The following is a 23,609-nucleotide window of genomic DNA, read 5'->3' on the forward strand; positions in this document are numbered from 1 at the left end:
AAATTGTTAAATTTAAAAATTTTTAATTTTTGTTTTATCATGGTAAAATTTGCATAACATAAAATTTGCCATTTTAACCATTTGGAAGTGTGCAGTACAGTGGCATTATGTACGTCACATTGTTATGCAGCCTACTATACCTCTCTACAACTTTTTTTTTAACCTTTTATTTTTTTCAGTTTTATTGAGAAATAATTGACATACATCACTGTATAAGAGTAAGGCATACAGCATGATGGTTTAATTTACATATATTGTGAAATGACTACCAGAGTAGGTTCAGCTAACATCCATCCCCTCATAAGGATACAATAAAAAGAATAAAGGAAAAAAATTCTCCTGTGAAAAGAACTCTTAGGATTTATCCCCTTAACAATTTTCCTATGTATCATAACAACAGTTAGCTATAGTCATCATGTACATTACATCCTTAGTACTTATTTATCTTATAACTAGAAGTTTGTACCTTTCATCTCCAGAACTTTTTAATCATCTCATACTAAAACTCTGTACCCATTAAATAATAACTACCCAACCTCCGTGTCCCACAGCCCTGGTAACCACCATTATACTTTGTCTCTGTTAATTAAACTGTTCTAGGTACCTTGTATAAGTAGAATCATAAATATTGGTACTTTTGTTTTTGTTTTCACCTACCATAATGTCTACAAGGTTCATCCATATTGTCGTATATATCAGAATTTCCTTTCTTTCTTAAGACTGAATACTATTTCATTGTATGTATATGCCACATTTTGTTTATCCATTCATCAGTTGATGGACATTGGTTGTTTCTACTTTCAGCTATTATGAATAATGCTTCTATGAACATGGGTATACAATATCTCTTCAAGTCCCTGCTTTCAATTATTTTCTATATATAACCAGAGTGGAATTACTGTATCGTATGGTAAACCTATGTTCAGTTTTTTTAGGAACTGCCATACTGTTTTCCATAGTGGCGGCACCATTTTACATTCCCACCAACAATGTATAAGGGTTCCAATTTCCTCACATCTTGGCCAATATTTGTTTTTGTTTTTTTAATATTTATTTATTTATTTATTTATTTTTGGCTGCATTGGGTCTTAGTTGTGGCAGGTGGGATCTTTCATTGCGGTGCCTGGTCTCTTCCTTGTGGCACGTGGGCTTCTCTGTAGTTGTGGCACACAGGCCCAGTAGTTGTGGCGCGTGGGCTCCAGAGCTCGTGGGCTCAGTAGTTGCAGCACGTGGGCTTAGATGCCCTGCAGCATGTGGGATCTTAGTTCCCCGACCAGGGATCGAACCTGCGTCCCCTGCATTAGAAGGCGGATTTTTAACCACTGGAACACCAGGGAAATCCCAATACTTGTTTTTTTGTTTTTCTTTTCCTCCCTTCCTTCCTTCCCTCTTTTCTTTTTTTCTTTTTTATAATAGCCATTTGAATGAGAGTGAAGTATCTCATTGTGGTTTTGATTACATTTCTCTAATGATTAATGATGTTGAGCATCTTTTCATGTGTGCTGCACACCTTCCTTGCAAAATGTCTATTCATTTCTTAGTCTGATTGTCTTGTTGCCATTGCATTTTAGGAGTTCTTTATGTATTGTGGATGTTAATTCTTTATCAGGTGATTTACAAATACATTTTCCCATTCTATGGGTTGCCTTTTTAGTCTGTGCTCTTGCTGTCATATCCAAGAAATCATTGCCAAATCCAATGTCATGAAGCTTTTTGTGTATGTTTTCTTCTGAGATTTTTTCATTTGAGTTCTTTTGGTTAGATCTTTGATCCATTTTGAGTCTATTTTTGGATATGGTTCTAGGTAAGAATTCAAATTCATTCTTTCACATGTGAATATCCAGTTTTCCCAATACCATTTGTTGAAAGGACTGCCCTTTCTCAAATTAATGGTCTTTGCATCCTTGTCAAATATCAGTTGGCCATATGTGTGCAGGTTTACTTCTGGACTCTCTCTTCTATTGGTCTATATGTTGTCTTTATGCCAGTACCGCATTGTTTTGATTACTGTAGCTTTGTAGTAAGTTTGAAATTAGGAAGTGTGAGTCTTCCAACTTTCTTACTCTTTTTCAGGATTGTTTTGGCTATTCAAGGTTCCTTGAGATTCCATATGAATTTTAGGATGGATTTTCTAATTCTGCAAAAAACATCATTGGGATTTTGATACAAGTTGCATTAAACCTGTAGATCAATGTAGTATTTACATATTAACAATATTAAGTGTTCCAATCCATGAACATGGGGTGTCTTTCCATTTATTTATATCTTTAATTTCTTTCAACAATGTTTTGTAGTTTTCATTGTACGTCTTTCACCTCTTTAGTTAACTCCTAAGTTTGTATTCTTTTTGATTCAATTGTAAATGGAATTATTTCATGATTTCCTTTTCAGATTTTCATTATTAGTGTATAGAAATAAAACTGATTTTCGTATGTTTGTTTTGTATTCCAGAACTTTACTGAGTTTGTTTATTAGTTCTGACAGTGGTGTATATGGAACCTTTATTTCTACATATAAGATTATGTCATCGGCAAATAGAGATAATTTTACTTCTTTTCCAATTTGGATGCTTTTTCTTTTTCTTATTCATTTGCCCTTCTAGAACTTATAATCCTATGCAGAATTTAAGTGGCAAAAGTGGGCATCCTTTTCTTTTTCTTTACAATTTCATTTTACAGATGTGGAAATGTGGGCTCAGAGAGCGGCAGTTACTCACCCAAAGTTACCCAGCAAGTTCATAGCAAAGCAGGACCTGGCGCCCAAATCTCAACTTCTGGTCCAGTGTTCTTTCCTTTATACTGGGTTGCCAGAATTAAGGATTGCTAGTTATGGAAAGGAGGCAACATGAGTCTTATTCTAAGTTCAGTTAGAATATTTTTATATCAATTATTCATAATAGATAACAGTCTTGAGGAGAAATTTTAGTATTATGGGATTTTCTACTATTTTGATTTGTAACTCTGAACTTTTTCATCTAATGTATGTAACCTAAATGTTTACTTATGTTTCAGAATGTCATTATTCTTCTTTGTATTTCTTCAGTGCAGTTACAGTTGGAACTGATATGTTGGAATTGGACTGCCATATCACAAAAGATGAAGAAGTTGTAGTGTCACATGATGAGAACCTAAAGAGATCAACTGGAGTCAATGTAAACATCTCTGATCTCAAGTACTGTGTAAGTGAAAATGCATGATAAACTAATAATTAGTAGATATTAGGGCCTGTAGGATTTTTAAAAACAGTGAATGACAGTACGTCAATAAGTAATATTAAAAAAAGATAGTGTCTAAATAATGAATGTCAAAGGAAAGTTAAAAAACTATTCTGACTTACAGTGAGGATTTGTATTCATTACGTACATCTGTGGAGACTTATTTTGATAACTGTTTCAACAAAATTACCGAAGTCCTCAAATGTAAAACTACTGGAGTTCAACTTGTTTGACGTATTCTACAATTTATTTGATTCAGATTAAATATATGAATTAATTTTAGTCTTCAGGTATAGGAAAGAACCCTTTAAAAATCTGATTTTAGTAGTTTACATGCTCATTATGGTAAATACTAATAAATGGAAGGAAAAATAATGCCTAATTCTACCACCTAAAAAAAACTTACGTTAACAGGATACTATCTGTATGTATACCCTGAACGTTTTTTACATAGTTATGTTCTCATTGTATATTATTTATATTGTATTTTTAAACACTCTAACATTATGGCATGATACACATTTTTTCTTTTTCTTTTTTTTAATAGACTTTTATTTTTTAGAACAGTTATAGATTCACAACAAAATTGACCAGAAAATATAGAGATTTCCCACATACTTTCTGAACTCACATAGCTACAGCCTCACCCCACTATCAACATCCTGCACCAGAGTGGTACATTTGTTACAATTGATGAACGTACACTGATACATCATCATCACCCAAAATTCATAGCTTACATTAGGATTTATTTTCGGTGTTGTACATTCTATGGGTTTTGACATGACCTTCATGAAAATGACATGTATCCACTAATATAATGTCATACAACATAGTTTCACTGCCCTAAAAATCCTCTGTGCTCTGCTTGTTCATCCTTGCTGCCCCCAACCCCTGACAATCACTAATCTTTTTACTGTCTCCATAGTTTTGCTTTTTCCAAAATGTCATATAGTTGGAATCACACAGTATTTAGCCTTTTCAGATTCTATGCTTATTTTTCATAAACATTTCAAATGACTGAAGTTATTCCATTGAGTGGATATATACTTGTCTTTAACCATTCCTCTGTTGTTGGGCATTTGAATTTGTTCTCAGTTTTCACCATTATAAATAACACTGCACTGAACATCTATGTGTGTAAAGATAAAGTTTTCTCTATATTTAAAGTTATTTCCCTATATTAACTCTCAGCAGGGAAATTATTGGGTAAAAGATTAGGAACATTATAGTTTCTTGATATATATTGAAAGTTGCTATTGCCAGCTTGCTCTTTTAAAGTGTTTAAAAGACTTTTTATATCTGATATTAAAAGAATTCCAAGTTTGCCACACCCTTACCATTTAGGGGCATTATAGCTATACCAAGAATTTCCTAATTTGCTAGATTAAATTTTAATTAGCTTTTGCTTATTAGTGAGTTTAAAGATTCTTCTTTATGATTTTTTTCCCCTTTGAATTGTCTATTCCTGACATTTGTCTACTGAGATCTTTGTGTATTTATTATTGACAAATGGTCCATATTAGACAGTACAGATTTCTTGTAGGTCATGAAAGTAACTAATTATATGGTCAGTTTGCTGTTGGGGATGTTCTACTAATAAGTTCTCTATATAAACATTTGTAGTGTTTCATTTTTGTATTTTTCAAGAAGCAAATCTTTATGTCTTAATGTAAGACACTAAAATACTTTTATTTTTTGAGAGCTAACTTTTTTCAGTCATATCTTTTAAAGGAACTCCCACCTTACCTTGGAAAACTGGATGTCTCATTTCAAAAAGGTAATAATTTACATTTGCAGATTAAACATTTACACTAAAGTGTATTCATTTATGCTGAGAATTAGAAATACATGTGCATTATTTGTGATAAGAAGTTCCAACTAAAAGTATTACCCTCAAGGCTTGTTTGCTCAGGCCTACAAATCTGAAATCTTGATGGTCATCTGACCCTGAGATTATGATGCCCAACAATTTAACTAACTCATTCTATCTAAATTTATATACAGTTCATTTAAGCCTGAATATTAATTACGAGAAACCCATACTTCTAAAGCTTGTATACTTCTAAAGCTTCAAATTCTAGAATATTACTATAACTTGTAGTAAATAATCCATCATAAATAAGAAGCATAAATGAAAAGAAATTGAAGCAACCCCTTTCAGATCCTTATTGATTCTATAATTTTTTCATTCTATGTTATTTAGCTACTCCATATTTTAAATTATTAAGAATATTCCATTACTCAAATAAACCATCCATTTCTTAGTCATCTTCACTTTTTAATCACCAGCACAGCAGTTTTGTTTTTTTTCTTTTGAGGGAACATTTCCCACAAAGAGATATGTCCCTTGGCCCAATGTGTTAGTTATGTTAGGATGGAACATGTTAGGATGGAAAATACACAACCTCGAGATACAGGTGCTGAGCTACCTCACCTTCACAATTCAGCCTCATGTTTTGAATGATTTATATGTAACTCAGGAAAAGTGCAAAATGCTCATGTTATGGTCCTTGGTATGGCTTGCATATAGTTGAAACCTTGGTTAAAGCCAAGGATATATTGATATTAATTTTCAAAAAAACTGTAACTGCTCTGTGAGCTAAATTTAAAATTGGCTGGTATAATTTCTCCTTGATTGAGAAACTTTAGAAAGCCAAATAAAAATCAGAAAACCGTTTGCATCAGTTATCTCTACAGGACGTTTTGATCTGATGTTTGTTTGACTTTGCCTTCTAGATAAGTATCATTAAGCTTTCATTGATTTGAGCAAACACCTTTTATTCTTATAATTAGTAGAATTATACTTGCAAAGCTATTCAATATTGGTGTCAGTTGTGGACTTGGGAAGGTTAAGAAAATTTCACAAGTGAAGTTTTTCCTAGTTTTCCCTTTGAAGAGAGCAAAGCCAAAGCCTCACAAAGATTAGGAGATGCTTTGAGCAAAAATATATTTTAATTTTTTTCCTGGTTTTATATCTACCACATAAAGTCATAAAACTTTTGAACTTGAAGAGACCTTTGAAACCATCTAATCCTGTCTCCTCCTGTTACAGGAAGGAAACAGAGTCCTAAAGATGTAAATGAACTTGATTAAGGTTGTACAACAAATAAATGACAGAGCTGGGATTTGAAACTAGGTCTTCTCCTTACCAGGCCAGTGTTCAGCTATCTATACTGCCTCTCTATCTGCAGAATCTCTTCAAATCCCATATTAGTGGCAATGCCACATACTCTCAAATTTAATAATTAACTTTTGTTCATATTGTATTCAACTCATATAATAATTAACTTAAAGACTATGCCTCCAATGTGAAGTTTACCGCATCTGAAACAGACTAATATATAGTACTGTAAAAACTTGACTCAGATTAGACAGAAAGTTGTTCATTTTTTTACTCTTCTATTCCCCTGCTCGGAACTCTTCTTTTCTTTAAATACTGGAGGGAGGAGGAGGAGGAGGAGGAGGAGGAGGAGAGAGAGAGAGAGAGAGTGAGAGAGAGGGAATCAACTCTCAGAGGAATACAAATTTCAGGCCTCTTGCTTTCTTTGTGGTTCACAACTTAACTGGAGAAGAATTAAGTGTTTTCTTTTAAAAGATGCTTCGATGTGCCACAGGCTACATTAAAAAGGAAACTTAAAGAAGGAACATAAAAATGTGTTAACCAAAGGGTTTGTTATTATCTATCCTGCTTACTTGAAAGCAACCTCTTTTTCATGGAAAATACATAATTTGGATAATCAGAGTTGACTATGGTGATAAGTTTTAAAGTTCTAGCATGCTCCAGAGCTACTTCACTTGTTCCATCACCCAACACATCCTATGGCATACTCCTAGTCTAGCATTCTTGTTTTCCTGTTATTTCCCTCTTTCCCTTTTGGTAGTATTTCCCAGCTGGTTATTCTCTGCCCAAAACAATACTGGGACAACTTCTTCCTCCAACTCTTTTTCTATATTCTCTGCTGGCCAAGTCATCTAATTTAAATACCTTTACATCACTTTAGCACACATTTTTCTCTTAGCACATTTTTATTTCCTTGTTTCCCCCACTGTTTGATGCAATATTATTCTTATTGTGTAATGTGTCATTTTGCTGTTCCAAAGTTAGTTTTGTCTGTTTGACCTCTTTCTAATTTGATCCTTGCATACATCTTACTTGGGTGTGAATAGCTATTGCCCATGGTAATTCTTTTGACTGCAAAGTTAATTTTTCCACACTTAATAAGCTAACAAAATTTTTATTTAACTAGAATAGCATCGTCTAAATAGAGCTCTCTATAGTGATAGAAATGTTCTACATTTGCACTGTCTGATACAAGAGTCAATAGCCACATGTGACTATTGAGCACTTGAAATGTGGCTAGTGTACCTGAATAACTGAATTTTAAATTTTATTTCATTTTAATTTAAATAGCCCTATGTGGCTAGTGGCTACCCTGTTGGACTGTGCAGATAGAACATCATGTTCAGACTTTTTAGGTTATAACTAACAGAAACCAGTTTACACTACCTTAAGGGATAAAAGACATTTATTTTATCATTAGCTCTCTAAGATGTGGTGGATCTGATATTAAACATTTTTGGATCCTTGGGTACAAAAAAGGACTCTTCTGGCTTTATTCCATTGTTCTGCTTCTCCTGGGTCTTACGGATTTTGGCCATGTGGCAGGAACATGATCACTGATAACCGTAAATTCACATCCTGCCTGTACTGTGACCCCAGGGAAAGGAAAAGTTCTAGAGAAAGAGACTGATTAGCCCAACTTGGATCATGTGTGCATCTTGAACTATTCACCGTGGACAAAGAGATAGGCTATTAGGATTGGCCAGACCTAGGTCATATGCCTACTGTGAGAGTAAGTGGGGAGTGGATCATGTTTTTGACAGCCCAACCAACCAGAACAATTTGGAATGAAGGAGATGCAGTTTTCCAAGGGAAGGAAGGATGCTAGGTAGGTAAAAACAATAGCTAATTTTTTTTTAATATATAAATTTATTTATTTATTTACTTTTGGCTGCATGGGTCTTCGTTGCTGTGCATGGGCTTTCTCTAGTTTCGGTGAGAGGGGGCTACTCTTCATTGCAGTGTGCAGGCTTCTCATTGCGGTTGCTTCTCTTGTTGTGGATCATAGGCTCTAGGTGTGCTTGCTTCAGTAGTTGTGGCACTCAGGCTCAGTAGTTGTGGCTCGTAGATCTAGAGCGCAGCCTTAGTAGTTGTGGCACAACGGCTTAGTTGCCCTGCAGCATGTGGGATCTTCCCAGACCAAGACTTGAACGCAGGCGGATTCTTAACCACTGCGCCACCAGGGAAGTCTCAATAGCTAAATTTTTACGTATTAACAATAATTAACTTTTATAGTTCAGGGACTTCCCTGGTGGCACAGTGGTTAAGAATCCGCCTGCCAATTCAGGGTGACACGGCTTTGATCCCTGCTCCGGGAAGATTCCATATGCCGTGGAGCAGCTAAAGCCCTGTGCCACAACTACTGGGCCTGTTCTCTAGAGCCTGCAAACCACAACTACTGAGCCCGTGTGCCACAACTACTGAAGCCCGCCTGCCTAGAACCCGTGCCTCACAACAAGAGAAGCCACTGCAACGAGAAGCCCACACACCGCAACGAAGAGTAGCCCCACTCGCAGCAACTAGAGAAACCCCGTGAGCAGCAACGAAGACCCAATGCAGACATAAATAAATAAATAAATAAATATTTTAAAATTAAGTTTTATAGTTCAATTCTGTAGTTTAAGTCCAAACTCTTTGAGTTTTAAGTACTTGAAATCCATCTCAAGATAGTTTGTTGTATTTTTTTTAATCTGGATTTTTTTTTAATTTATTTATTTTTAGCTGCATTGGGTCTTTGTTGCTGCATGTGGGCTTTCTCTAGTTGTGGTGTGTGGGCTCCTCACTGCAGTGGCTTCTCTTGTTGCGGAGCACGGACTCTAGGTGTGTGGGCTTCAGTCGTTGTGGCTCGTGGGCTCTAGAGCCCAGGCTCAGTAGTTGTGGCACATGGGCTTAGTTGCTCCGCTGCATGTGAGATCTTACCAGACCAGGGATCGAACCCATGTAACCCTGCATTGGCAGGTGGATTCTTAACCACTGCTCCACCAGGGAAGCCCTCAAGATAGCTTAAGAAAAGTTTATGACAAAGAATTTTTTTCTTCTCATAACTAAAAAGTGTAGAGGTTATATGCATTCAAACATAACTGATTCCAGTTGCTTAAGCAATAATTCGTCTCTCTTATCTCCATTTCTTGGGTCTACTTTCATCGATGTTAGCTTTGTTCTCAGGCACACCTTCTCCACATAAAGATGGACCTCTGATAACATCAAAAGTACATGATCCATTCAGCTGAGGATTTCAGACAACATCACCTGTGGTCCATATTGTTATGCTTAAAAGGTCATGTGCTTTCTCTGTGGCCAGGGAGGCAAAGCCAAATGATTGACAGTCCCATCAGAATGACCCAGAGCCCTATCTGAATTACAAGAGGTAGTAAAAAGGTGATAAGAATAGAATACAGAGCAGACAAAACAGTAACAGATTTTTTCTTTTATTTTCCCCCCATTCACATCCTGCTTTTCACATGAGTCTTTATTAAAAAAAAGTTTTCTGACATGGATTTAATTTACTTTTTTTTGATATGCTTCTTTGTTTTGATTTGTCATACAATGAGGATGAAATAAAGGATCTTCCACCATTTTGTTATTCACAGATTAGTGGAATTCACGTTTCAGGTGGAAGGGGAAATTTTATAATCGTATATAGTATGTATAGTATATTATAGAAGTGATTAGAGGCAAAAGGAACTAGAGAAAGAATAAAGAAAATGACCCACAGGAAATAAAAAGAATGATTAAAATCCTCTTCTGATTTTTTCATGACTCAGTTTTCTTTGAATAACTGCATTGATATAATTCTTCAACCCATTGCTGATTAGCATGTATTTCCCTTGCCTAAACATATTCTCACTCTCTGAAAAATTCAATGATGATGTTATAGCAAAACTTTAGAAACAATCTCAGTATCCACTAGTAGGGTCAAGGGGATGAAAAGAATTTTTTTTCTTCTATCCTTTTAGGTTCTCAGCTGGACTCTGTAACAAAAAAAGAGATTAACAAGAGAAAAACAGAAGTTTATTAATATGTATGTGTCATAGGAGAAACTCAGGGATAAATTATTCAAAGGCATGGCTAGAACTTGAGTTTATATAGCATCTTAAACAAATATACAAAACAAACAAAAAAACCCAATAAATTTTGAGTGTCCAGGGTGGCAAATTGTGGAAAGGTAAATATATAGGGGATTAATGGAAGATAAAGGCTAGTCAGTAGTTTGTTATGTAGAGTCCTTTGGTGCTGACAAGGGTCTAGGGTTGCTGTTGATTAATTTTTGTATAATTTAAGTCTTATTTTTAGGCAGATAGGGGAAGGGCAGAGAGCTTTTCTTGTATCTGCTGCTTCTCAATTGCCTTCACTTCAAAATAATCCTTATGCCAAAATGGCAGATTTTGGAGTGGCAAACTATGTTCCCCTTCAAGGGGAATGGTTAAATTTTAAAAATTAAATTGTTGTATAGCTACTCAGTGGAGTATTTTAAAACCTTTTAAAATAATAATTACAGAATAGGATCAGTGGATTATATCAATGTCAATATCATGGTTATGATATTGTACTGTAGTTTTGCAAGAGGTTACCACTGGGGAATCTGGGTAAAGCCTGCACAGATCTCTGTATTATTTCTTACAACTGCATGTGAATCTACAGTTATCTCAAAAAACTTAATGGAAAAAAATGTTAATCATAATCATAAATACAGCATATTAACATGCAATACTTATTTTTACTTATGTGAAAAAATCAGCTTAAAATCTGAAGGGACCCTATATTATAACTCTATTAGATTATGCATAGGAAGAAGAGAGGAGAGAAAATACACCAAATGATCACAATGGTTTTATCTAAGTTGTTGGATTTTTAGATGATTTTTCTTTTCTTCTTTATATTTTTCATCATTTTGTAAGTGTCCTACTATGACTACATACTATAACTTTTCTAATCATCAGAAAACTGTAAGTTATCTTTTAAAAATACATTTAAAAATCTTGCTTTCTCAGCATGCCAATGTGAAGGAAAAGATAACCGAATTCCATTACTGAAGGAAGTTTTTGAGGCCTTTCCTAACACTCCTATTAACATCGATATCAAAGTCAACAACAATTTGCTGATTAAGAAGGTACTTAAGGCATTGTGTCCTCTGAGTGTGTTGCATCCGATTTCATCCAAACTAAATAAGGCTAGAGTAGGTGCCTGCATAGATTGATAATGTTCAAGTAAATGTGATACTCTAGGGATCAGTACTGTTTCAAATACTGCCCTGGTAGAAGACATCACTGTACTGTAGGAAAGCCTGTTTCAGAGTGACTTGTCATGTCGCAGTCATGGATAAAAGTGAGCTTCTGTGAACCCATTGCTCTGGCATTTACCTAATTAACTTCTTCTAGTTTCACTTGTTTCACTTGTACTTAGTTTATAGCAAATTACTAAACAGTTGTATTCTATTAAATAAATCATATAATGGTAAAATGTAATTTCTTGTACTTTATAAAATAATCTGACTTTATGTATCAGTTCTTCCAAAATTTTATAGTATGCACTGGCAGATAGTCAGTTGTAATCCATTTTTTAAGTGAAATCATGTAAGTGGATTTACAAATAGGCACATGCATAAAATTTTGAATTTTCACATGTAGGTTTCAGAGTTGGTGAAGCAGTACAGACGAGAACACATAACAGTGTGGGGTAATGCCAGTTATGAAATTGTAGAAAAGTGCTACAAAGAGGTAAGCTTCATAAATGATACAGAATGATCTATTTTTTTTGCTGTTGTGTATCTTTAAATATTAAGTAAATACAGTAATAATTTTTTTAATATCTTATTTCATAGCCTTGATGCAAAGGCAGACGGTACTGGATGGAAGCAACTAACCAGAAATTTACTAATAAATATGATGAATTTATAGATAATGAATTTAGTAGAGATAATGGACCTTGCAATTTAAGTTCAATGTAATTGGACTGGCTCACAGAATTATTATTTTCACATGGTAATATTAGTTGTTTGCCAACATTTAATTAATTTTATTATGTATATTATAAAACAAAATATGATTTCTATTTTTTAGTGTCTAGTTTTTGTTAGTTAATCAAAATTTTTTGTGTAATTTTGAATTAAGGGAAGTATTTAGTCCTTCAACTCTATAGCTCAAGCTTTCTTTACCCTACCTCCCAAATAGAATTCATCAAATTAAGCCAGGATCATGATTATCAGGTAGTATATAAAAGTAGGGCCATCCACCAACTGAAATTTTTCTGTTTGAAGAAAATATATCTATAAAAAATTAAGTTAATATAGTTTGAAATGGTACACTAAGCCTCTATAAGCAAATTTAGCTATATAATCAGCTAAGAGGATTTGGAATTCAAAGTGTTAAAAAACCTTAAACACAAGATTCTCTTTCAGAATGCAAGTGATAGTGCAGAAGGAATATCATGACACAAGTAGCAATTCTAAAATACAAAGAGTTCTTTTGAGAAGGCGTTCCTTCCTGGCAAAGAAGCCAAAGGCATAGATCCAAGAACCATTACAATTAAAAGTACAATTAAAAGTAATGAGGCTCTCATTAAGGCAAGTAAGTTTTATTTATGTGCAGCAGGCTCTGTGAGATCCCAAGGTATCTGTGTACAAAAGGAGAGAACAGAATAATCAATGGGCTCAGTGGCTTCAGATCTCCAAGAATTTAGGACTGAGACTTCCATAACTAATCATTGTCTGATAGTATTTTCACATGTCATTAAAAGGGAGCTAGTATACTGGAGGCTTCATGACCTGCTGATCTTTTTACATCATTCAGAATTTTTCTTCAAATTAAAAAATAGTGATAATAGCTAGAGAAGAAGAGGACAAATTGGATCTCACCTGTGTTGCTGGTGGGAACGTAAAACAGAACAGCCACTCTGTTAATTAGTTGGGTAGTTTCTTACAAAACTAAGCATGCACTTATCATATTAACCAGCAATCTTACTCTTGGGCATTTATCTCAGAAAAATGAAAACTATGCACACAAAAACCTATACATGAATGTTTATAGCAGATTTATTCACAATACCAAAATACTAGAAACAAGCCAAATGCCCTTCAGTGGGTACGTGGCTGAACAAACTAACACATCCATACAATGTAATACTATTCAGCAGGAACAGGGAATGAATTACTGGCACACGCAACAACCTGGATGGTCCTAGAAGGCATTTTGCTTAGTGAAAAAAATTAACCTCAAATGGTTATACGATTACATTTATATAACATTCTCAAGACTACAGACATGAAGAGCAGATTCGTGGCTCCCAGAGGACAGGGACTGGGTGTGGGTGCAAATACAAAGAAGTAGCAGGAGGGAGTTTCTGTGTGGTGATGGAACAGTTCTGTACCTTGATTGTGGTCGAGGTTACACAAATCTATACATGGGTTAAAATTGCATCGAACTATACACATGCACAAATGAGCACAGGTTTTAAAAATGGTGAAAACCGAATAAGGTCTACAGTCTAATTAACAGTAATATATCAATGTCAATTCCTGGTTTTGATACATCTGGCTACATCAAATTTTACCATTTGGGGCAGCTGGATTAAGGATATACAAGCCTCTACTGTATTTTTATAACTTCCTGTGACTCTATAATTATTTCAAAATTAAAAGTTCACTTTTGGTCCAGAATCACAGAACTTTTCCCTTGATTCACATATTTTCCTAGAAGCCTCTGGCTTTCTGTCACTTTAGAATTTAAAAACTCCAAAATTTTCAGCAGCAATTTTCAAACACTGCGGTAAGAATGTCTCAACAATAATTGTCATTCGTATTATGAACATGCTATATAATTAAGTCATGTATCTTTTACAATTCTTAAAGTATGATTTATGAGAATTTCATATTAGCTCTTTAATTCCCAGATGCTAGAAACTAAAAATATAAAAATAAAAGAGGGCTTCCCTGGTGGCGCAGTGGTTGAGAGTCCGCCTGCCGATGCAGGGGACACGGGTTCGTGCCCCTATCCCGGAAGATCCCACATGCCGCGCAGCGGCTGGGCCCGCGAGCCATGGCCGCGGAGCCTGTGTGTCCGGAGCCTGTGCTCCGCAACGGGAGAGGCCACAGCAGTGAGAGGCCCGCGTACAGCAAAAAAAAAAAATAAAAAAAAAAAAATAAAAATAAAAGAAAGTGGGGGACACAGTGGTGCTAGGAAAAATACGTGGCGCTTATTCTCATCTAATGACTTTTTATTCACTCATACTTAATGAAGCTGTTTTTATCCTTGGTTGTGTATTGAAATTACTGGAATTGTTTCAAAAAGTACTAATGCATGGGTCCCATTCCAGATATTCTAATTTAATACAGGAACAACCAGTTATTATGCCAACTGTATGCCAGCATACCGCTCCTAGCCCTCTTCCTACCAGTGACCTTGCATGGCTCTCCAGAGGTACCAGTTACTGTTTTTAGTTCTCTGGTTTCAAAGTTGCATAAGTTTTGAGGGTCAGCCCCTAGCCCTATTTCCTCCTATGAGCTCTGTTATTCTTAGTGTATGAATTTGCAGAAATCGAAGTGATTTTTTTGCGGTACACGGGCCTCTCACTGTTGTGGCCTCTCCCGTCGCGGAGCACAGGCTCTGGACGTGCAGGCCCAGCGGCCACGGCTCACGGGCCTAGCCACTCCGCAGCATATGGGATCTTCCCAGACCGGGGCACGAACCCGTTTCCCCTGCATCGGCAGGCAGACTCTCAACCACTGCGCCACCGGGGAAGCCCTTGCAGAAATCAAAGTTTCTTTCAGGGACTTGTATACTGTGTTGCAGCTGGAACACCTGTATATAAATAAACTGAAAATATTACAAAGCAGCATGTGAACTTAGGAGCAAAAGAAGTCCTCACACTTATTTAGTCCATTTTTAAAAAAATAAAGAAGTAGGTAATTTAGAGCTAATATTTAAAATAAATTATGTTTTTGCATGATTTTTTCAATATATTACTTTTATTCAGAAATATTCAAATTTATTATAATATTTATTTGTTTTAAAGACAGACATAGGAGGAGCTGGAGGAGGCGGGCATGGGGAGTTGTTTACTGGGTACAGAGTTTCAGTTTTGCAAGATGAAAAGAGTTCACATATATATGAAGCTTGCAGTTGAAGGGTTTGGGGATCTTGATGAACACATTTTGTAATAGAAACTTAGAAGGGTGGTTAGATTCTTGGACTAGTTTACAAAGTCCTATTTACATTTGAAAATATGTATATGTAGCTGAAAGGTGACATTTGCAACACCATTAATATATATCTATATTCATATCTGTATCATATACTGTTTAAAAATTTATTATATATATGGTTATTGACTATATAGAAGGTTACTGAATATTTCATTTCTTTATCTTGTTCCATTAAATTTGGTATGTTTAATCTCTACTGATAAGGACTAGCAATAACAGACAGAAATGGTATTGAAAAAGCAGAGAGTAGGGAATAGAGAAACTTGAGTATCAATTAATACTATAGGCCTCCAAGATAGATCCTGAGCCATTTGTCAAGGACTAGTCATTTCTAAGTGTGGTGTGTTAGAAATGGATATTGATAATTCAGGGAGTACTTTTAACAGATGTCAAGGTACAGTCTTGGGAAATTTTGAAGGTTGTGAAATAAACCTCTTTATTTGAACAGTTATAAAGTAACATACAATATTGATTGTGTCTTTTAGAATTCAGACATTCCTATACTCTTCAGTTTACAACGTGTTCTGCTCATTCTTGGCCTGTTCTTCACTGGCCTCCTGCCCTTCGTGCCCATTCGAGAACAGTTTTTTGAAATCCCAATGCCTTCTATCATACTGAAGTAAGTGGTTACCCTGTTTTCATCAGTTCTCAATTACAGGAAAACTAAGACGAAGACTTCTTGATCTCAATGATAAAGAATAGATTGCTCTAGTTATTTCCATATTTGATATAATTAAGATGCATTCTCTAAAATGAATAATAAAGGTTTTAAAGTATTTACCTGACCCATTTCAGGTAACAATGACTTTCAGTGCCTGTGTACTCAGAAGTCAGGTAAAAAGAATTGAACTTAATCATTGAAACGCCTAATAACAATTGCCCTACAACTTCCCTTACTTCTTTCTGCTTGATTGACAACTATACCCAGCTGAAATTCCATTAAGCTCCAAATTCACCACTAGTATTAAATCACCACCACCACCACAACAACAACAATGCAAAAAAACCTCTGGAGGTGGGAGAAAGAAAAGGATGGAGTTAGTTTTTATAAGATAGTTCCATATTTATGTAATTTATCTGCTGGGTATAAAGCCTTGCTTTTCACACACTAATTTACTACAAAGATAAAAATATATAAAACACTTAGCATTGCCTGGAAAATAATAAGCAGTCAATAAATGATAACTTTTTTTTTTTTTCTTTTTTTTGGCGGTACGTGGGCCTCTCACTGTTGTGGCCTCTCCCGTTGCGGAGCACAGGCTCCGGACGCGCAGGCTCAGCGGCCATGGCTTACGGGCCCAGCCGCTCTGCGGCATGTGGGATCTTCCCAGACTGGGGCATGAACCCGTGTCCCCTGCATCGGCAGGCGGACTCTCAACCACTGCGCCAATAAATGATAACTTTTATTGTTAAATTATCTTTATCATTGTTATTAGAGAGCTTCATCTCTTCATCTCACAATCCCCTACCCTTATAATGTCATTTCTAGCTATACATTTCTAATAATAACTGAGCCATGACAAAGGAATTCAGAGCTTCTGAGGAGATCATTTAAATGTGATTTCAGGGCTTCCCGGGTGGCGCAGTGGTTGAGAGTCCGCCTGCCGATGCAGGGGACACGGTTTCGTGCCCCGGTCTGGGAGGATCCCACATGCCGCGGAGCGGCTGGGCCCGTGAGCCATGGCCGCTGAGCCTGCGCATCCGGAGCCTGTGCTCCGCAATGGGAGAGGCCACAACAGTGAGAGGCTCGCGTACCACAAAAAAAAAAAAAAAAAAAATGTGATTTCACCTGCATAAAAACTCTTTTCATCCCCACAGAACTTCAAAAAAAATTAAGCTGAACATTAGTACATCAGTCATTAGGAAATATCATTAAGAGAAACAAGTTGATCAGCACCCCTGTACTCAGTCAGCATCTATGTTTCATGCTTGTCTTCCAGTTTGAGTTTGTTAGTGATGAGTATGTTTATTTTATCTATTCCCAATTATATTTACTAGCAGTGTTTGTAGCTGTTTCTGAAATGAAACAGCAGAAATCATTCTTGTCTACAAACAAACCATTTTTGCTTGCTGGATTAAAATAATTCCTAACCATTTATTCCTAAAGTACTTAGCTTTCCTCTGGTTAAGAGTGTACTGTTGTGCTCTCTAGATCATCTCCATGTGTTCCTTTTAGAAGCAAATATTATTAAAAAATAGACATATGAACAAACTTCCTAGAATTAATTTTTTTCTCTAAAAAATGATTATGGATTAAGACACTGGTAGGATATTATGTGTTTGTATGTTTTATTATTATTTTTTTAATTTATTTTTGGCTGCACTGGGTCTTTGTTGCTGCGCGCAGGCTTTCTCTAGTTGTGGCGAGCGGGGGCTACTCTTCATTGCGGTGTGCGGGCTTCTCATTGCGGTGGCTTCTCTTGTTGCAGAGCACAAGCCCTAGAGTGCGTGGGCTTCAGTAGTTGTGGCTCACAGGCTCAGTAGTTGTGGCTCACGGGCTTAGTTACTCCGTGGCATGTGGGATCTTCCTGGACCAGGGATAGAACCCGTGTTCCCTGCATTGGCAGGCGGATTCTTAACCACTGCGCCACCAGGGAAGTCCCTATTATTTTTTTTAATGAAAGACGGTACTTCCTAAGACAACATAATCATTTGTGTTTAATGAGGTAACTAGTATTTTGGGTTATTAAATTCTTGGGATTCCTGAAATTGCAATCAGGACTTTCTACCTGGGCTAGAGTTAGTGAGAAAAGAGGAGTCTATTTAGAGAGCTTCAAATAAAAACTGAATTCAGAGAAAAAGACAAAAAATGAATTTAGTGGGCTTCCCTGGTGGCGCAGTGGTTGAGAGTTCGCCTGCCAATGCAGGGGACATGGGTTCGATCCCTGGCCCAGGAAGATCCCACATGTCACAGAGCAACTAGGCCCATGCACCACAGCTGCTGAGTCTGTGCTCTAGAGCCCGTGAGCCACAACTACTGAGCCCACGTGCCACAACTACTGAAGCCTACGCGCCTAGAGCCCGTGCTCTGCAACAAGAGAAGCCATGACAATGAGAGGCCGCGCACCGCAACAAGGAGTAGCCCCCGCTCGCCACAACTAGAGAAAGCCTGCGCGCAGCAACGAAGACCCAACACAGCCAAAAATAAAAACAAATAAATTTATTTTTTTTAAAAATGAATTTAGTGTAGATAGGAGGAGTTAGAAAGGAAATAAGAAATGAAGATCTGGGGAGAATAAAAATCACTCTGTGCTGTTTAACTTAGAAAGAAGCTGAGGAATCTTCATAGTAGAGAGACTGACTAATCAGAGATGTCTCTGGACACAACCCAGAGTTAATGACACAGGTGCTGCTCTAGGCATCAAAGAGGTTGAAGAAGGAGCTCAGCTTAGGTCTAAAAGTCATGTATACTCTTTCAGTAGGAAAGATATTTTAAAAGGACAGGGCCTAGGTCTTAAAACATTGAAAGTGAAAGAAAAAAAATGCCTTTAGGGTTTTTTTAGTCTCATTTTTACCCCAAATATCTTTTAATCCATAGTAAAGTTTGGCTGTGTGTTTAAATCTACTACATAACAAAATTACAGCAGACAAAGCAAAAGAAAGAGGCTTCACCAGAAAAGAGAAGAGACATGAGTTCTGGGCACCCAGGGTCTCTGGAAAGATAACTTATTAATTTTAACCTTTGAATTGTGGTAGCAAAAAATTAGCTTGAAATCAATGAAAATAGAAAACCCAAATGGGCTTTGTTCGAATTTATTTTTGCCTTTTTCCAAATATTTTTTAAACATATACTAAATGCAGGCAAGGCACTCTTTTTGTTTTTGTACTTGTTTTATTTTATCACACTGATATATTCCTGTGTTTCTAATTTATGATTTAAATTTTATTTTGCCTCAGGCTAAAAGAACCACACACCATGTCCAGAAGTCAAAAGTTTCTCATCTGGCTTTCTGATGTGTAAGAATTTTAGTTTCTTGATATACAAGTTATTGTTTTAACTCTATTAAATACGATGCTTATAATTTAGAGCAGGTTTTCTACATGTAATTTGTAACAGGGATGTGTTGAACATCTACTATACAAATGGATGATGTATGAATCATTTAGAACTAGCTTCATTGCTAGTCACAAAACCTTAAGAAGAATTGAGAGATAATCTCATCAAACTCAGGAGAAAACTGAGCACCCACCTACCCGAAGTTAGATGATTTACGGTACTTGGCATTATGTAGCTGGTTAGTAGCAGAGCCGGGGATATATACCCATCCCCTCTACTTAGTCACTGTTTCCATGAGCCTGCAGTCAAAAATACGGTGAAAAGAAGTGTGTATAGCAATGCAATATATGTAAGAGTATATAATGGCACATTTCTCAGGAAAATCTGCAGCGAGACTTAACAGCAAAAAGGAAGCCCTATCTATACGGTGGGCATCTACTTTAGATAAAATGACTTAAATTCTAAGACATGTTGAGTTTAATGTTAGGTAAAACCCACAAAGTTATTGTGCTATACTTTGCTTTAAAGTGGAACCTTGAATGCTTAAATAATAGTCATAAATCACCACCTTTTATTACTAGCTCCTCTTTCATAGAGTTGGAAAACTAGTTGTATCTTTTCTCTGTGCCACAGGGTTTCTTCTTTTTTGCTGTATTCCTAATTTAATTTCTAGTTTTTAAGGATGCATTTTTAATTGGTGCTAAATGCATATGATTTTTAGTTTCTGTTACTTAATCATTCTAATAGACATAAACAGAATAGAAATAGTATGTATAGCTTTTCAGTACAGTAAGTTCCCATCTTGCTCAAGTGATTTGTATTCTAAAAGTGCACTTTTAAGTTAGTTATTTGGAACTGAAAAAAAATGCTTTTCTTTTTTCCTATATAAAGGATAGTGTAATTAATGGACATTAGGTTTCTTTTTTTAATATATATATACACATTTATTTATTTATTTATTTATTTATTCATGGCTGTATTGGGTCTTTGTTGCTGCCCGGGGGCTTTCTCTAGTTGTGGTGAGCGGGGGCTACTCTTAGTTGTGGTGGGTGGGCTTCTCATTGTGGTGGCTTCTCTTGTTGCGGAGCATGGGCTCTAGGCACGTGGGCTCCAGTAGTTGTGGCACGCAGGCTCAGTAGTTGTGGTGCACAGGCTTAGTAGCTCTGTGACATGTGGGATCTTCCCAAACCAGGGCTCGAACCTGTGTCCCCTGCACTGGCAGGCGGATTCTTAACCACTGCGCCACCAGGGAAGTCCTGAACATTAGGTTTCTAAAATAGCTCACAAAAGACTAATTCATTTTGTAAATGGACTGTGATGTTATAGAATTTGACCCAAGTTCACTGCCTTAGTTTAACTTGGAAAGCTAGGAACACCGACTTCCCAGTTATTTCTCACTCTCATTATGGTGCCAGCAAGGAAAGTGAGGAAGCCCCTTCTGCACTGAGCTGCTTCAATAAGAATACATCCCCTGGGGATATAATGGCAGCAAGGAGTAGAAAGGAGTTTCAGCAGTTAAGATACAAATGCATCCACAGCAGCTATTATTGCTTGAGGCCGTTGGTTATATTGCCAAAACGTTGGGATTAAGTTCAACTAGGAATGATAAACTCTAAATTGACTAAGTTAGGACTGAGGACTAATTTTAGTGCTTCTTTAGGGCTAAGGAGTACCTAAATCTGTTGTGCTTTTCTTTTCTAGTCTCCTAATGAGAAAAGCTTTGTTCAACCACCTCACTGCCCGAGGCATTCAGGTAAGTTTTTGGAATGGTGCATTTTAGAAACAGCATAGTTTAGCAGTTTAACAGAAGTTTAAGGGGCAGGAACTTTTAACTGACTTAATATGGTCCTGACTCTGCTTCTGCTGCTTTACTGGTTCTCATATGAAGACCTTAAGCTCTGCCTTACAGTTAACAAGAAAGTATCGACATTTCAGAATTCACCTATGTATTGGTGAGAATAGCTGAAGCTGAGGTGTGGGACGGTCATATTTAATGAGCAAAGTGGAATTTGTTTAAAGGGCTCAACGATTTCTTAAAATTGCAGGTTATTAAAAGGTTATTTTTAAGTGTGCTGAGATTGTAGTGGATAAATGCTACCATAAAAATAATTTTCTATTTTAACATTTCTTCTCATATTTCTCATGTTTCTAATTTTCAGGTGTATGTTTGGGTATTAAATGAAGAGCAGGAATACAAAAGAGCTTTTGATTTGGGAGCAACTGGGGTGATGACAGACTATCCAACAAAACTTAAGGATTTTTTACATAATTTTTCAGAATAGAAAAGGAGGTACTCAGAAGCGTTCAAAGAAAACATGAAAAGACCTAAGAAAAAAAATTGTTATTATTTCCCTAAGCCATTTCTGGAATGGTAAAAGGTTTAATCAGTTAAGTGTTTATTACCTCATTTTTAAGCCTGTCTGAGAATGTAGAAACTATATATTGTATATCTATTTTAAACAATATTCCAAATTTTACATTTGTAAATAGTTTGTTTAGAAAGAAAACTGGTTATGAGATGTAAGTAGAAGATTATCGATCAAGATTTCTGTATATGATGCAGTATTCTACTATTATAAGTAACTCTGAAATCGGAGACTATTGGATAAATTTGACATTAGCCTTCACTGGAATAAGATCAACTAATTAGTAAGACAGAATTATTGAAGGCCATTACAGCTATCCGAGTTGTCTTCTTATTTCTAGGCATATCTTAGTTAAAGGGGAAAAATACAGTGAAAGGAGAGCTCGGAAATCAGTGATGTAATTATCTGACAAGTTGAACATTGTTAGCAGAAAGCAGACTCAAAGAAATAACTGAAAGTTTATTACATGATCAGAAATAAAATCTGTAGACTAAATTCGAATTTCTTGGTTGCTGTTGTCAATAGGGACATTCTATTTGGAATCTTTTTCAGGTATGTAACAATGCTACTGTGTCTTTTTTTTTTGTAAACATTAAAATTGGACTTAATTGTAAATTAAGACAAGATGCAAATAGTCACATTTTTGTTTCCTCTAAAGAAATGTAAATTTTCCATTGTTGGCAATGACTAACTGTCTGGACCTACATCTAGATTTTAAATAACATTCTGAATCCTAACAATCATATGAAACTGATGAAAGTGTGTATCACTGTGTCTAAAACTTATAGTATAAGCCACCTCCTCCTGATCTTTAAGAATCTATTCTTCTGAGTATTAGTGGAAACAGAATTTCCCAAAGCATTAAGCATCACTTTCTCAGATTTTCTGATGTGACTTCATGTAAATCTGTTTCTAATCTTTTTGACTTATTTTCGTTATCTCTCTGGGAGGTAAATATAATCTGGAACATTTGAAGTTTGCCAGCTAACAGCTACAAAGGATGATCATACTCTCCCACCTGTCCCTGGATGACATAAATGACATTTGTTTTTTTGTTTACACTGAAATAAAATTTTCAGAAACAAAATAAGGGTTCTTCATTGGTGGTGTTTTTGTTTTGCAGTCATAATTCCAAATATGCTTTATAATTTTTTGTCAGAATTTAATGAGATGGTAAATTGATAGTGTAACTAAATACACCTGAGACTTCTCTCTAGTGTAAGGAAAATAAAATATAGAAACACTTTTATGGTAAAGAAATTGCCTCTTGGTATTTGAGTAAATAACTTGGGAAGGTAATCCATTAAATCCATCATTTTCACTTTCGCTTATAGTAATTTATGATTACAGTTGCTAGAGATCTTTTTTTGTTTTTTGTTTTTTTTGCGGTACGCGGGCCTCTCACTGTTGTGTCCTCTCCCGTTGCGGAGCACAGGCTCCGGATGCGCAGGCTCAGCGGCCATGGTTCACGGGCCCAGCCCCTCTGCGGCATGTGGGATCTTCCCGGACTGGGGCACGAACCCGTGTCCCCTGCATCGGCAGGCGGACTCTCAACCACTGCGCCACCAGGGAAGCCCTAGAGATCTTTTTGATCATCTTTGATATAATTCTTTCTGCAATTTCCCCTTTCCAAATTTTGCTTTGTTATGATTCAGTTATGATGCAGTTCATATTATAAGGCCAGCATATATTTTGTGTCAATCAGTAGA

At 36.1% G+C, this 23,609-nt stretch overlaps 1 protein-coding gene across 2 annotated transcripts in view; it reads left to right on the forward strand.

Moving 5' to 3' along the window:
* Nucleotides 1-22,955, forward strand: part of GDPD1 (glycerophosphodiester phosphodiesterase domain containing 1) — a 43,641-nt gene extending 20,686 nt beyond the window's left edge. The window contains exons 3-10 of one of the 2 annotated variants that reach the window (XM_081219343.1): nucleotides 3,043-3,178; nucleotides 4,934-4,994; nucleotides 11,330-11,448; nucleotides 11,966-12,055; nucleotides 16,023-16,156; nucleotides 19,435-19,494; nucleotides 21,236-21,287; nucleotides 21,694-22,955. In XM_081219343.1, the coding sequence (XP_081075469.1) occupies nucleotides 3,043-3,178; nucleotides 4,934-4,994; nucleotides 11,330-11,448; nucleotides 11,966-12,055; nucleotides 16,023-16,156; nucleotides 19,435-19,494; nucleotides 21,236-21,287; nucleotides 21,694-21,816 (775 nt within the window). In that variant the 3' untranslated portion in view covers nucleotides 21,817-22,955. The remainder of the gene's footprint in view (nucleotides 1-3,042; nucleotides 3,179-4,933; nucleotides 4,995-11,329; nucleotides 11,449-11,965; nucleotides 12,056-16,022; nucleotides 16,157-19,434; nucleotides 19,495-21,235; nucleotides 21,288-21,693) is intronic. The other variant, XM_081219344.1, reaches the window with a different exon arrangement.
* Nucleotides 22,956-23,609: the final 654 nt, after the last annotated feature.

Source organism: Mesoplodon bidens (genome assembly GCF_964165515.1).
Source record: "Mesoplodon bidens genome assembly, chromosome: 19".
NCBI classification, from domain to species: Eukaryota; Metazoa; Chordata; class Mammalia; order Artiodactyla; family Ziphiidae; genus Mesoplodon; species Mesoplodon bidens.